The 13,310-nt window shown below is 41.3% G+C and overlaps 1 protein-coding gene across 1 annotated transcript; it reads left to right on the forward strand.

Moving 5' to 3' along the window:
• Positions 1-1,315: 1,315 nt before the first annotated feature.
• Positions 1,316-1,774, forward strand: LOC124664277 (Bowman-Birk type trypsin inhibitor TI1-like). The gene is made up of 2 exons (XM_047201829.1): positions 1,316-1,448; positions 1,554-1,774. The coding sequence occupies exons 1-2, from the start codon at positions 1,316-1,318 to the stop codon at positions 1,772-1,774; spliced, it is 354 nt and encodes a 117-aa protein (XP_047057785.1).
• The last annotated feature ends 11,536 nt before the right edge of the window (positions 1,775-13,310 follow it).

Consider the following 13,310-nt stretch of genomic DNA (forward strand, 5'->3'; position numbering starts at 1 on the left):
ATCCTACACACACACACACAAAAAGATAAGAGTAACTTTGCTATATCATGAATGGTACATGCCTCCTACTATGTCTTGTCGTTTTTATGTAGGTTACATAATTTGATATTTTAGAGTCAAATTTGACATAAACATACCTCCATGCATTTCCTAGTTCCTACCCACATAGTTTACGGAATATTTTTTAGTATTTTGTGACATATTTTCTAAATGGGACACGTGTATCTAGGAGCCAAATATTCAGGTCTGGTCTAGTCGTATCTATCTACGTGGACCGGATAGGGCATATTTTGGCCCTAACTTTAAAAGATTTTCTGAAGTAGGGCATATTTTGCCGGAAAATACATCCATGATGATGGGTGCCAAGCAGCCCATATTCATTTTTTTGTAGTAATTCAAAAGAAGATTTAAAAATATGAATTCTTCTGGGAACCAAAGATAATTAAGTATTGTACATGTATAAAAATATTTAGCAAGGGAATTACTATTATTGTATCCTGGGTAAAAAGATAAAATGGAAAAATTTCATGTCTAATTACTATTCACGCTATATTAGTCTTAAACTTTCGTTTCTGCCCGTGAGAGCATGGGAATCATTTAGGCCCAAATATTTCTACACGAGTACAATATTTAATTATCTTTGTTTCTGTTGTATTGTGATCCAAATTCATTCTAAAGGGAGGCTAACTTCTAACAAGCGGAGCGAGGCTCGTCGCCGGTAGGCTTGGGCCGATATATACCTCTTGTAAGCCGCCAGCTAGTGTTAATCAGATTATAAGATATCCCACGGCGTTTGTAAACACTCCCAGATATAGTGAAACTTTGATGGCTGGCACCCGTAGTTTTTCCTTTCTGTGTTGGAAGGGGTTTTCCACGTTAAAATCTTTTGTCTCCTACGTGTGTTTCTTTATCGTTCTTTGTTATTTGCTTATCGCGTTTGTAACAGTTTCTAGGAAGATTAGATTTTTTTCCAATTTTAAAATTATTACGAATTTTGGATTTTATGGGGCGCATATAGCACCCATGTGCCAACAATACACATCCATATTATGTGCCCATACAATCTTTGAACGGTCCAGAAAGACTTGATTTGCATTTACTTCCCTAACAGTACTGGTGGATCGGATAGGCCTCATATAATGCAGGATTCATTGCCAAGGTGCATGCATGGTTACACTCCATCTAGCTAGCTCGACGTATATACAGACACCTAGCAATGGACGGTGACGTGTTCGGTATCGACCAGTCTCAAGGCCCGGCCGGCTATTTATACGTGCTACCTATCCAGCTTCAGATTCACAGCAAAATTTCAGCCATGAACATGAAGAGGTGCCTCAGCGCTTGCATTCTGCTGATGCTTTCACTCGAGGGAGCCCTCCTCGTCGCCGGCCGCCCCTCCGCCGCCTCCGCCGCCGCCACCACCATTCGCCTCCCCAGCGACACCCAAGGTACGTGATGCATCTGCAGCATGCCGTCAATCTTCGTTTCATCCTTGCCCGGTTTGCTTGTGCGCGCGTGAACATCACAGCTGTCTGCTCCTTGAGGTCTTGCAGCAGCGGAACCGGCGAGGCCGTGGGACTGCTGCGACTTCGCGCTGTGCACCCTGTCGCTCCCGCAGTACTGCCGTTGCTTGGACCAGGTGGACCATTGCGCCGCCACCTGCAAGGACTGCGCAGCCTCCCCGATGGACCCTTCCCGCCACGTCTGCCAAGACATGTACATGGGGTTCCCCGGGCCCAGGTGCACCGACGACGGTAACAATGTCGGTAACTAGTGCTCACGGCCTCGTCGGCGCGCGTTGATCGCCCGATTGCCGCCAACAGTGGTGTGTGTTGCTCGTCTATCTTCACGGATGCGTGAAAGAATAAAATAAAGGTCGCCTCTTGCAATATCTATGGTGTGTCAGCCAACTATGAATAAAGATGGTTTAAATTCACGTGCATTACTTTCTTTTCCAGCAAGTACTTTTCTTCTGCGAAACAACCTATAAACGTAGGGCTCACATATATACACTCATTCTTATAAACACATGCGCACACACTATCCTTATAAGCACCTCCGAGAGATTAAGTCCAAGAAACTGATTTAACGGGTTTTGAGTATGATAAACTTATTACAGACGTCTCTATCCATGAGACGTCACCACCCATTAAAAAAATATTTCGCTTTTATAAGATACCACAATGTTAAATCTGAGATTTGAACTTTTTAGCATCCAACCATATGTTGATTCTCAATTCCAACAGGTACTTGTACAATGCGATTCTAAGTAATTAGTAGTATGTAAAAATTTAGTACTCTTCAGTCCTACATACTTGCCTTTGAACCAGTAACAATTTTTTTTGATAAAGGGCATTTTATTACTTAAAAGTTTAAGTATTACACTTGGCCTCTGCATAACTAAGATGCACACAGCCATAAAGTCACAACTAAAGCAAAGCACGATACAAAGCACGACGAAGAGCAGCAACAAATCCTAAGGTTAAGATGACCCAATCCGGAGACTATCCTGCCACCCATGTTGGATAATATAATCATTCGCCGTAGTTTCCAACCGTACAGACACCTCCGTAAATAGGTCTCTGTGCTCCAAACGCTGAAGAGACGACCATGAACGGAGTAAAGCCGTGCACCGGTAGATAACCTGCAAAATAGAAGAATTTACATTGTTAAAAACCTTGTCATTTCTACATAGCCACAGCGACCAAATAGTTACAATCGCTGCCACCCTAATGAGTATTTTAAACCTATGATCCACCCCAAGAAGCCAATTGCCAAAAATGTTAGCGACACTACATGGTGGGTATAAGGTAGACCCTATTTGGATGATTGGCCATATAGATCTAGCAACCTGACAATTAAAGAAGAGATGACTTATTGTCTCATTGTGATGACAATACACACATTTGTTATTTCCTTGCCAGTTGCGCCTAGCAAGGTTGTCTTTAGTAAGAATGACCCCTTTCCGAAGATACCATGCGAAAACCTTTGTTTTTAGCGGTATCTTCATTTTCCAGATCATTTTATTATTGACAATCGGCTCAATTGGTTGGATCAAAGCACTATACATGGAGTTAACCGAGAATCTGTGATTCTCACTAAGATTCCACCAAAACTCATATGACCCTTGCATCAAGTGCACATTCTCCAATCGCTGGAGTAATGCATTCCAAGATACAAGTCGGGCCCCAATAAGGTCTCGTCTGAACGTCACCTGAGGTGGGTTAGATCCCATTACCTTTGCAAGGGTATCCTCTTTGTAACGCACAATGTTATATAGTGTCGGATATTGTTCTCGGAGCGTGGTGTTACCCAACCACTTATCCTCCCAGAAACGTATCTCCGATCCATCCCTAATGGAGAACACATGAGATGTGACCGAATAAAAATATAGTTTCAAGAGAAGAAACTTGATAAGTTGTCGATGAAGAAGGGGATGCCCCCTTGGGCATCCCCAAGCTTAGATGCTTGAGTCTTCTTGAAATATGCAGGGATGAACCACGGGGGCATCCCCAAGCTTAGAATTTTCACACTTCTTGATCATAGTATATCATCCTCCTCTCTTGACCCTTGAAAATTTCCTCCACACCAGACTCGAAACAAACTCATTAGAGGGTTAGTGCATAATCAAAAATTTACATGTTCAGAGGTGACACAATCATTCTTAACACTTCTGGACATTGCTCAAAGCTACTGGAAGTTAATGGAACAAAGAAATCCATCCAACACAGCAAAAGAGGCAATGCGAAATAAAAGGCAGAATCTGTCAAAACAGAACAGTCCGTAAAGATGATTTTTTTGAGGCACCAGACTTGCTCAGATGAAAATGCTCAGATTGAATGAAAGTTGCGTACATATCTGAGGATCACGCACGTAAATTGGCAGATTTTTCTGAGTTACCTACAGAGAGGCAGATCGAAATTCGTGACAGCAAGAAATCTGTTTCTGCGCAGTAATCCAAATCTAGTATCAACCCTACTATCAAAGACTTTACTTGGCACAACAAATGCAATAAAATAAAGATAAGGAGAGGTTGCTACAGTAGTAACAACTTCCAAGACTCAAATATAAAATAAAATTGCTGTAGTAAAATAAAGACATGGGTTATCTCCCAAGAAGTGCTTTCTTTATAGCCATTAAGATGGGCTCAGCAGTTTTAATGATGCACCCGCAAGAAATAAGAATTGAAGCAAAAGAGAGCATCAAGAAGCAAATTCAAAACAAATTTAAGCCTAACCCAGTTCCTATGAAAAGGAATCTTGTAAATAAACAAATTCATGAAGCATAATGCAACAGGAATAGAAAGATAAAATAAGTGTAACTTCAAAAATTTCAGCATATAGAGAGGTGTTTTAGTAACATGAAAATTTCTACAACCATATTTTCCTCTATCATAATAACTTTCAGTGGCATCATGAACAAACTCAACAATATAAGTATCACATAAAGCATTCTTATTCACATGCATAAAAGTATCATTACTCTCCACATAAGCATAATCAATTTTATTAGTTGTAGTGGGAGCAAATTCAACAAAGTAGCTATCATTATTATTCTCATCAAGTGTAGGAGGCATAGTATCATCATAATAAACTTTATCCTCCATAGTAGGCGGCACAAAAAGACCACTATCATTATAATCATCATAAATAGGAGGCATATCATAATCAACATAAACTTTCTCCTCAATACCCGGAGGGCTAAAGAGATCATTTTCATCAAAACCGACCTCCCCAAGCTTAGAATTTTCCATATTATTAGCAACAATGGTGTTCAAAGCGTTCATACTAATATCATTGCTACTAGCATGCAAATAAGGTTCCATAGGTTTTTTAATTTTCGCATTAAACCATTCATGTCTTGACTCAGAAATAGTACAAAAAGCTCACAGATGTTTTCCATTATGCCTTACTAGTGTAAAACAAGAAACAAAAAGATGCAATTGCAGGATCTAAAGGAAATAGCTTCGAGCACACACACAACGGCGCCAGAAAAGTACTTTACCTGGGACCGAAGTATGAGTGCCTTTTACCTTTCCTCCCCGGCAACGGCGCCAGAAAAGTGCTTGATGTCTACGGGTGCTTCTATTCTTGTAGACAGTGTTGGGCCTCCAAGAGCAGAGGTTTGTAGAACAGCAGCAAGTTTCCCTTAAGTGGATCACCCAAGGTTTATCGAACTCAGGGAGGAAGAGGACAAAGATATCCCTCTCAAGCAACCCTACAATCACGATACAAGAAGTCTCTTGTGTCCCCAACACACCTAATACACTTGTCAGATGTATAGGTGCACTAGTTCGACGAAGAGATAGTGAGATGCAAATGATATGGATGAATATGAGTGACAATAGTAATCTGAATAAATTATGGCAGCGAGTAAACATGCAACAGAACAGTAAATAAACGGATTTTCGATGCTTAGAAACAAGGCCTAGGGATCATACTTTCACTAGTGGACACTCTCAACATTGATCACATAATAAAACCACTCTACACTCTTTTGTTGGATGATGAACACCACTAATTGTGTAGGGCTACAAGAGCACCTCAATGCCGGAGTTAACAAGCTCCACAACATTCAATGTTCATATTTAAATATCCTTAGAGTGCATGATAGATCATTGAAATTACACCAAGTACTAACATAGGATGCACACTGTCACCATCACACTATGAAGGAGGAATAGATCACATCAATACTATCATAGCAATAATTAACTTCATAATCTACAAGAGATTACAATCATATCCTACGCCAAGTACTACATGATGCACACACTGTCACCGTTACACCATGGAGGAGGAATAGAATACTTTAATAACATCACTAGAGTAACACATAGATGAATAGTGATACAAAGCTCATATGAATCTCAATCATGTAAGGCAGCTCATGAGATCATTGTATTGAAGTACATAGGAGAGAGATTAACCACATAGCTACCGGTACAGCCCTTAGCCTCGATGGAGAAATACTCCCTCCTCATGGGAGACAGCAACGTTGATGGAGATGGCGGTGGTGTCGATGGAGGAGCCTTCCGGGGGCACTTCCCCGTCCCGGCGGCGTGCCGGAACAGAGACTCCTGTCCCCCAGATCTTGGCTTCGCGATGGCGGCGGCTCTGGAAGGTTTCTCGTACCGTGGCATTTTCGTATCGAAGATTTAGGTCGAGAAGGCTTAAATAGGCGAAGAGGCGGAGTCGGAGGGCTGACGGGGGCGCCACACAACAGGGGGGCGCGCCACCTGATACGTCCCAAACGTATCTATAATTTCTTATGTTCCATGCTACTTTTATGATGATACTCACATGTTTTATACACATTATATGTCATTATTATGCATTTTCCGGCACTAACCTATTGACGAGATGCCGAAGAGCCGCTTGTTGTTTTCTCGCTGTTTTTGGTTTCGTAAATCCTAGTAAGGAGATATTCTCGGAATTGGACGAAATCAACGCCCAGGGTCCTATTTTTGCACGAAGCTTCCAGAAGACCGAAAGGATCACGAAGTGGAGCCACGAGGCGACGACACGCCAGGGCGGCGCGGCCTGGGCCCTGGCCGCGCGGCCCTGCTGTGTGGGTCCCTGATGTCTACGGGAGCTTCTATTCTTGTAGACAGTGTTGGGCCTCCAAGAGCAGAGGTTTGTAGAACAGCAGCAAGTTTCCCTTAAGTGGATCACCCAAGGTTTATCGAACTCGAGGAGGAAGAGGTCAAAGATATCCCTCTCATGCAACCCCGCAACCACAAAGCAAGAAGTCTCTTGTGTCCCCAACACACCTAAGAGGTGCACTAGTTCGGCGAAGAGATAGTGAAATACAGGTGGTATGAATAAGCGAGTAGCAACGGCACCGGAAAAGTGCTTTGCCCGAGACAATAAACAAGCAGTAGTAACACGAGCAGTAGTAACGCAGCAGTAGTAACGCAAGTAAAACACTAAACAAGCAAGCGATAGCAGTATTTAGGAACAAGGCCTAGGGATTAGACTTTCACTAGTGGACACTCTCAACATTGATCACATAACAGAATAGATAAATGCATACTCTACACTCTTGTTGGATGATGAACACATTGCGTAGGATTACACGAACCCTCAATGCCGGAGTTAACAAGCTCCACAATTCAATGTTCATATTTAAATAACCTTAGAGTGCAAGAAAGATCAACACGACTAAACCAAGTACTAACACAAGCATGCACACTCGTCACCTTCACACTATGTAGGAGGAATAGATCACATCAATACTATCATAGCAATAGTTAACTTCACAATCTACAAGAGATCATGATCATAGCATACGCCAAGTACTAACACGGATGCACACACTCGTCACCATTACACCGTGCAGGAGGAATAAAACTACTTTAATAACATTGCTAGAGTAGCACATAGATAAATTGTGATACAAAACACATTGCAATCATAAAGAGATATAAATAAGCACTTCACTACGCCATTCATAACAGTGAGTAAGTATTCTGTGAAATATAGCCTAAGAGACCCACACGGTGCACACACTCGTCACCTTTACACACGTGGGACAAGGAGTCTCCGGAGATCACATAAGTAAAACTCACTTGACTAGCATAGTGACATCTAGATTACAAGCATCATCATATGAATCTCAATCATGTAAGGCAGCTCATGAGATTATTGTATTGAAGTACATAGGAGAGAGATTAACCACATAGCTACCGGTACAGCCCCGAGCCTCGATGGAGAACTACTCCCTCCTCATGGGAGCAGCAGCGGTGATGAAGATGGCGGTGGAGATGGCAGCGGTGTCGATGGAGAACCCTTTCGGGGGCACTTCCCCGCTCCGGCAGGGTGCCGGAACAGAGACTCCTGTCCCCCAGATCTTGGCTTCGCGATGGCGGCGGCTCCGGAAGGTTTTCCGTATCGTGGTTCTTCGCATCAGGGGTTTCGCGACGGAGGCTTTAAGTAGGCGGAAGGGCAGAGTCGGGGCCCGACGAGGGGCCCACACCACGGGCGGCGCGGCCCCCTTGGCCGCGCCGCCATGTGGTGTCGCCACCTCGTGGCCCCACTTCGTATGCTCTTCGGTCTTCTGGAAGGTTCGTGGCAAAATAGGCCCCCGGGTCTTCGTTTCGTCCAATTCCGAGAATATTTCGTTACTAGGATTTCCGAAACCAAAAACAGCTAGAAAACGGAACCGGCACTTCGGCATCTTGTTAATAGGTTAGTTCCAGAAAATGCACAAATATGACATAAAGTGTGCATAAAACATGTAGGTATCATCAATAATATGGCATAGAACATAAGAAATTATCGATACGTCGGAGACGTATCAGTCCCTCGTGTGGCCTCTTGACCTGCCCTTCCGCCTACTTAAAGCCTCCGTCGCGAAACCCCAAGTACCGAGAGCCACGATACGGAAAACCTTCCAGAGACCCCGCCACAAATCCCATCTCGGGGGGATTCAGGAGATCGCCTCCGGCACCCTGCCGGAGAGGGGAATCATCTCCCAGAGGTCTCTTCATCGCCATGATCGCCTCCGGATCGATGTGTGAGTAGTCCACCCCTGGACTATGGGTCCATAGCAGTAGCTAGATGGTTGTCTTCTCCTCATTGTGCTATCATGTTAGATCTTGTGAGCTGCCTATCATGATCAAGATCATCTATTTGTAATCCTTCATGTTGTGTTTGTTGGGATCCGATGAATATAGAATACTATGTCAAGTTGATTATCAATCTATCATATATGTTATTTATGTTCTTGCATGCTCTCCGTTGCTAGTAGAGGCTCTGACCAAGTTGATACTTGTGACTCCAAGAGGGAGTATTTATGCTCGATAGTGGGTTCATGCCTCCATTAAATCGGGGACAGTGACAGAAAGTTCTAAGGTTGTGGATATGCTGTTCCTACTAGGGATAAAACATCGATGCTTTGTCTAAGTATATTTGTGTTGATTACATTACGCACCATACTTAATGCAATTGTCTGTTGTTTATAACTTAATACTGGAGGGGGTTCGGATGTGGACTTTTTAGGCATAGATGCATGCTGGATAGCGGTCTATGTACTTTGTCGTAATGCCCTGATTAAATCTCATAGTACTCATCATGATATATGTATGTGCATTGTTATGCCTTCTTTATTTGTCAATTGCCCAACTGTAATTTGTTCACCCAACATCTGCTATCTTATGGGAGAGACACCGCTAGTGAACTGTGGACCCCGGTCCTATTCTTTACATCTGAAATACAATCTGCTGCAATTGTTCTTTACTGTTCTTCGCAAACAAACATCATCATCCACACTATACATCTAATCCTTTGTTTACAGCAAGCCGGTGAGATTGACAACCTCAGCTGTTACGTTGGGGCAAAGTTCTGTGATTGTGTTGTGCAGGTTCCACGTTGGCGCCGGAATCTCTGGTGTTGCGCCGCACTACACTCCTCCGCCATCAACCTTCAACGTGCTTCTTGACTCCTACTGGTTCGATAAACCTTGGTTTCTTACTGAGGGAAACTTGCTGCTGTACGCATCACACCTTCCACTTGGGATTCCCAACGGGTGTGTGCTTTACGCGTCATCAAGCTAAATTTCTGGCGCCGTTGCCGGGAGATCAAGACACGCTGCAAGGGGAGTCTCCACTTCCAATCTCTTTACTTTGTTTTTGTCTTGCTTTACTTTATTTACTACTTTGTTTGCTGCACTTTATCAAAAACACAAAAAAATTAGTTGCTAGTTTTACTTTATTTACTGTCTTGCTCTCTATATCAAAAACACACAAAAAATTAGTTACTTACATTTACTTTATTTAGTTTGCTTTATTTACTACTACTAAAAATGAGTAATCCGGAAGTTGAAGTTCGTTCCTTTAAGCAACAAGGGGGAGAAAGTTTTAAAGATGCTTGGTATAGAATTAGTGATGCTCATCGTAGGTGCATTAAGAAACACTCCACTATTATACTACTTAGGAACTTTTATGTTGGTATCTCTAGCTGGAATAGGTATGTTCTTGATACTCTCGCGGGAGGTAATTTCCTAGGCACTCCGGCTTTAGAAGTTAGTTGCATTATTGAGAGTCTAGTTGGAATACCACCTGTTAATGAAGCTAAAATTGAAATCTCTCTTGAAGATGTCATGAAAAAGTTAGAAGCCATAGAAAAAGATCTTCCAAGTATTGAGACTAAATTGGGAATATTACTTAATAGCACTGATAAACTTGATAAATCTCTAGGTGGAATTAATGAGAGAATTGCTGTTTTAGAAACTTGTGCTACTCATGATAATCGAACCCATAGGATTAGTGAACTTGAAGAAGCTATGGGAACCTTGGGTTCAACTTTTTCTTCTCTTAAGTTTAAGGAGAAAGCTTATGTGGGTAAGGAGCAAAAGTTTATGTATGTCTCTAAGGTGCCTAAGCCAAAAAAATATTATAGGTCTAAAATTGACAAAGCCCTTAGCACCACTACGGATGGTGGAGCATCTAAGATACCTATTGATGTTGATGCTTCGTCTCTTGACTATACTTGATACACACTTTCTGCGCCTAGCTGAAAGGCGTTAAAGAAAAGCGCTTATGGGAGACAACCCATTATTTTACTTCTGCACTTTATTTTATATTTGAGTCTTGGAAGTTGTTAACTACTGTAGCAACCTCTCCTTATCTTTATTTTAGTGCATTGTTGTGCCAAGTAAAGTCTTTGATAGTAAAGTCAATACTAGATTAGGATTACTGCGCAGAAACAGATTTCTTGCTGTCACGAATTTCGACCTGCCTCTCTGTAGGTAGCTCAGAAAAATCTGCCAATTTACGGGCATGATCCTCCGATATGTATGCAACTTTCATTCAATTTGGGCATTTTCATTTGAGCAAGTCTGGTGCCTCAATAAAATCCGTCTTTACGGACTGTTCTGTTTTGACAGGTTCTGCCTTTTATTTCGCATTGCCTCTTTTGCTAAGTTGGATGAATTTCTTTGTTCCATTAATGTCCAGTAGCTTTGTGCAATGTCCAGAAGTGTTAAGAATGATTATGTCACCTCTGAACATGTAAATTTTTGATTATGCACTAACCCTCTAATGAGTTTGTTTCGAGTTTGGTGTGGAGGAAGTTTTCAAGGGTCAAGAGAGGAGGATGATACAATATGATCAAGGAGAGTGAAAGGTCAAAGCTTCGGGATGCCCCTGTGGTTCATCCCTGCATATTTAAAGAAGACTCAAGCGTCTAAGCTTGGGGATGCCCAAGGCATCCCTTCTTCATCGACAACTTATCAGGTTCCTCTAGTGAAACTATATTTTTATTCCGTCACATCTTATGTGCTTTACTTGGAGCGTATGTTTGCTTTTGTTTTTGTTTTTGTTTTTGTTTGAATAAAATCGGATCCTAGCATTCTTTGTGTAGGAGAGAGACACGCTCCGCTGTTTGGTATGAACAAATATGTTCTTAGCTTCATCTTTAATGTTCATTGCGAAAGTTGGACTATTTCATTCATTGTTATATGGTTGGAAACGGAAAATGCCGCATGTGGTAAATGGTTTAATGTCTTGAATAATGTGATACTTGGCAATTGTTATGCTCATATAGATCTTGTTTAAGTTCTTGCATCATGTACCTTGTACTCATTAATGAATAACTACATAGAGCTTGTTAAAATTTGGCTTGCATGATTGATCTCTAGAGTCTAGATATTTTCTGGTTGAGGTGTTTGAACAACAAGGAGACAATGTAAAGTCTTATAATAGCTACAATATGTTCATATGTGAGCTTTGCTGCACCTTTTGTACTTGAGTTTGCTTCAAACAACCTTGCTAGCCTAGCCTTGTATTGAGAGGAATTCTTCTCATGCATCCAAATCCTTGAGCCAATAACTATGCCATTTGTGTCCACCATACCTACCTACTACATGGTATTTCTCCGTCATTCCAAAGTACATTACTTGAGTGCTACCTTTAAAATTTCCATTCTTTACCTTTACAATATATAGCTCATGGGACAAAATAGCCTTAAAAACTATCGTGGTGAATAATATGTACTTATGTGTCTTATTTCTTAGTAAGTTGCTTGTTGAGCGGTAACCATGTTTCTGGGGACGCCATCAACTTTTACCTTTGTTGAATATCATGTGAGTTGCTATGCATGTTCGTCTTGTCTGAAGTAAGGGAGATTTTCATGATCAAATGGTTTGAGTATGCATACTGTTAGAGAAGAACATTGGGCCGCTAACTAAAGCCATGATTCATGGTGGAAGTTTCAGTTTGGACAACCAATCCTCAATCTGTTATGAGAATATTAACTGTTGTTGAATGCTTATGCATTAAAAGAGGAGTCCATTGTCTGTTGTCTATGTTGTCCCGGTATGGATGTCTAAGTTGAGAACAATCAAAAGCGAGAAATCCAATGCGAGCTTTCTCCTTAGACCTTTGTACAGGCGGCATAGAGGTACCCCTTTGTGACACTTGGTTGAAACATATGCTATGCAATGATAATCCGTGTTAATACAAGCTAATTAGGACAAGGTGCGGGCACTATTAGTATACTATGCATGAGACTTGCAACTTATAAGATATCTTATACATAACTCATATGCTTTATTACTACCGTTGACAACATTGTTTCTTGTTTTCAAAATGAAAAGCTCTGCACAAATATAGTAATCCATGCTTCCCTCTGCGAAGGGCCTATCTCTTACTTTATTGTTGAGTCAGTTTGCCTATTCTTTCTATCTTAGAAGCAAACACTTGTATCAACTGTGTGCATTGAATCTCACATGTTTACTTATTGCACTTGTTATATTGCTTTGTGTTGACAATTATCCATGAGATAAACATGTTGAAGTTGAAAGCAACCGCTGAAACTTTATCTTCCTTTGTGTTGCTTCAATACCTTTACTTTGAACTTATTGCTTTATGAGTAACTCTTATGCAAGTCTCATTGATGCTTGTCTTGAAAGTATTATTCATGAAAAGTCTTTGCTATATGATTCATTTGTTTACTCATTATCTTCATCATTGCTTCGAATCGCTGCATTCATCTCATATGCTTTACAATAGTATGATCAAGATTATGATAGCATGTCACTTCAGAAATTATCTTTGTTATCGTTTACCTACTCGAGGGCGAGTAGGAACTAAGCTTGGGGATGCTTGATACGTCCCAAACGTATCTATAATTTCTTATGTTCCATGCTAATTTTATGATGATACTCACATGTTTTATACACATTATATGTCATTATTATGCATTTTCCGGCACTAACCTATTGACGAGATGCCGAAGAGCCAGTTGTTGTTTTCTGCCGTTTTTGGTTTCAGAAATCCTAGTAAGGAAATATTCTCGGAATTGGACGAA

Source organism: Lolium rigidum, chromosome 6 (genome assembly GCF_022539505.1).
Source record: "Lolium rigidum isolate FL_2022 chromosome 6, APGP_CSIRO_Lrig_0.1, whole genome shotgun sequence".
In the NCBI taxonomy this organism is placed as follows: Eukaryota; Viridiplantae; Streptophyta; class Magnoliopsida; order Poales; family Poaceae; genus Lolium; species Lolium rigidum.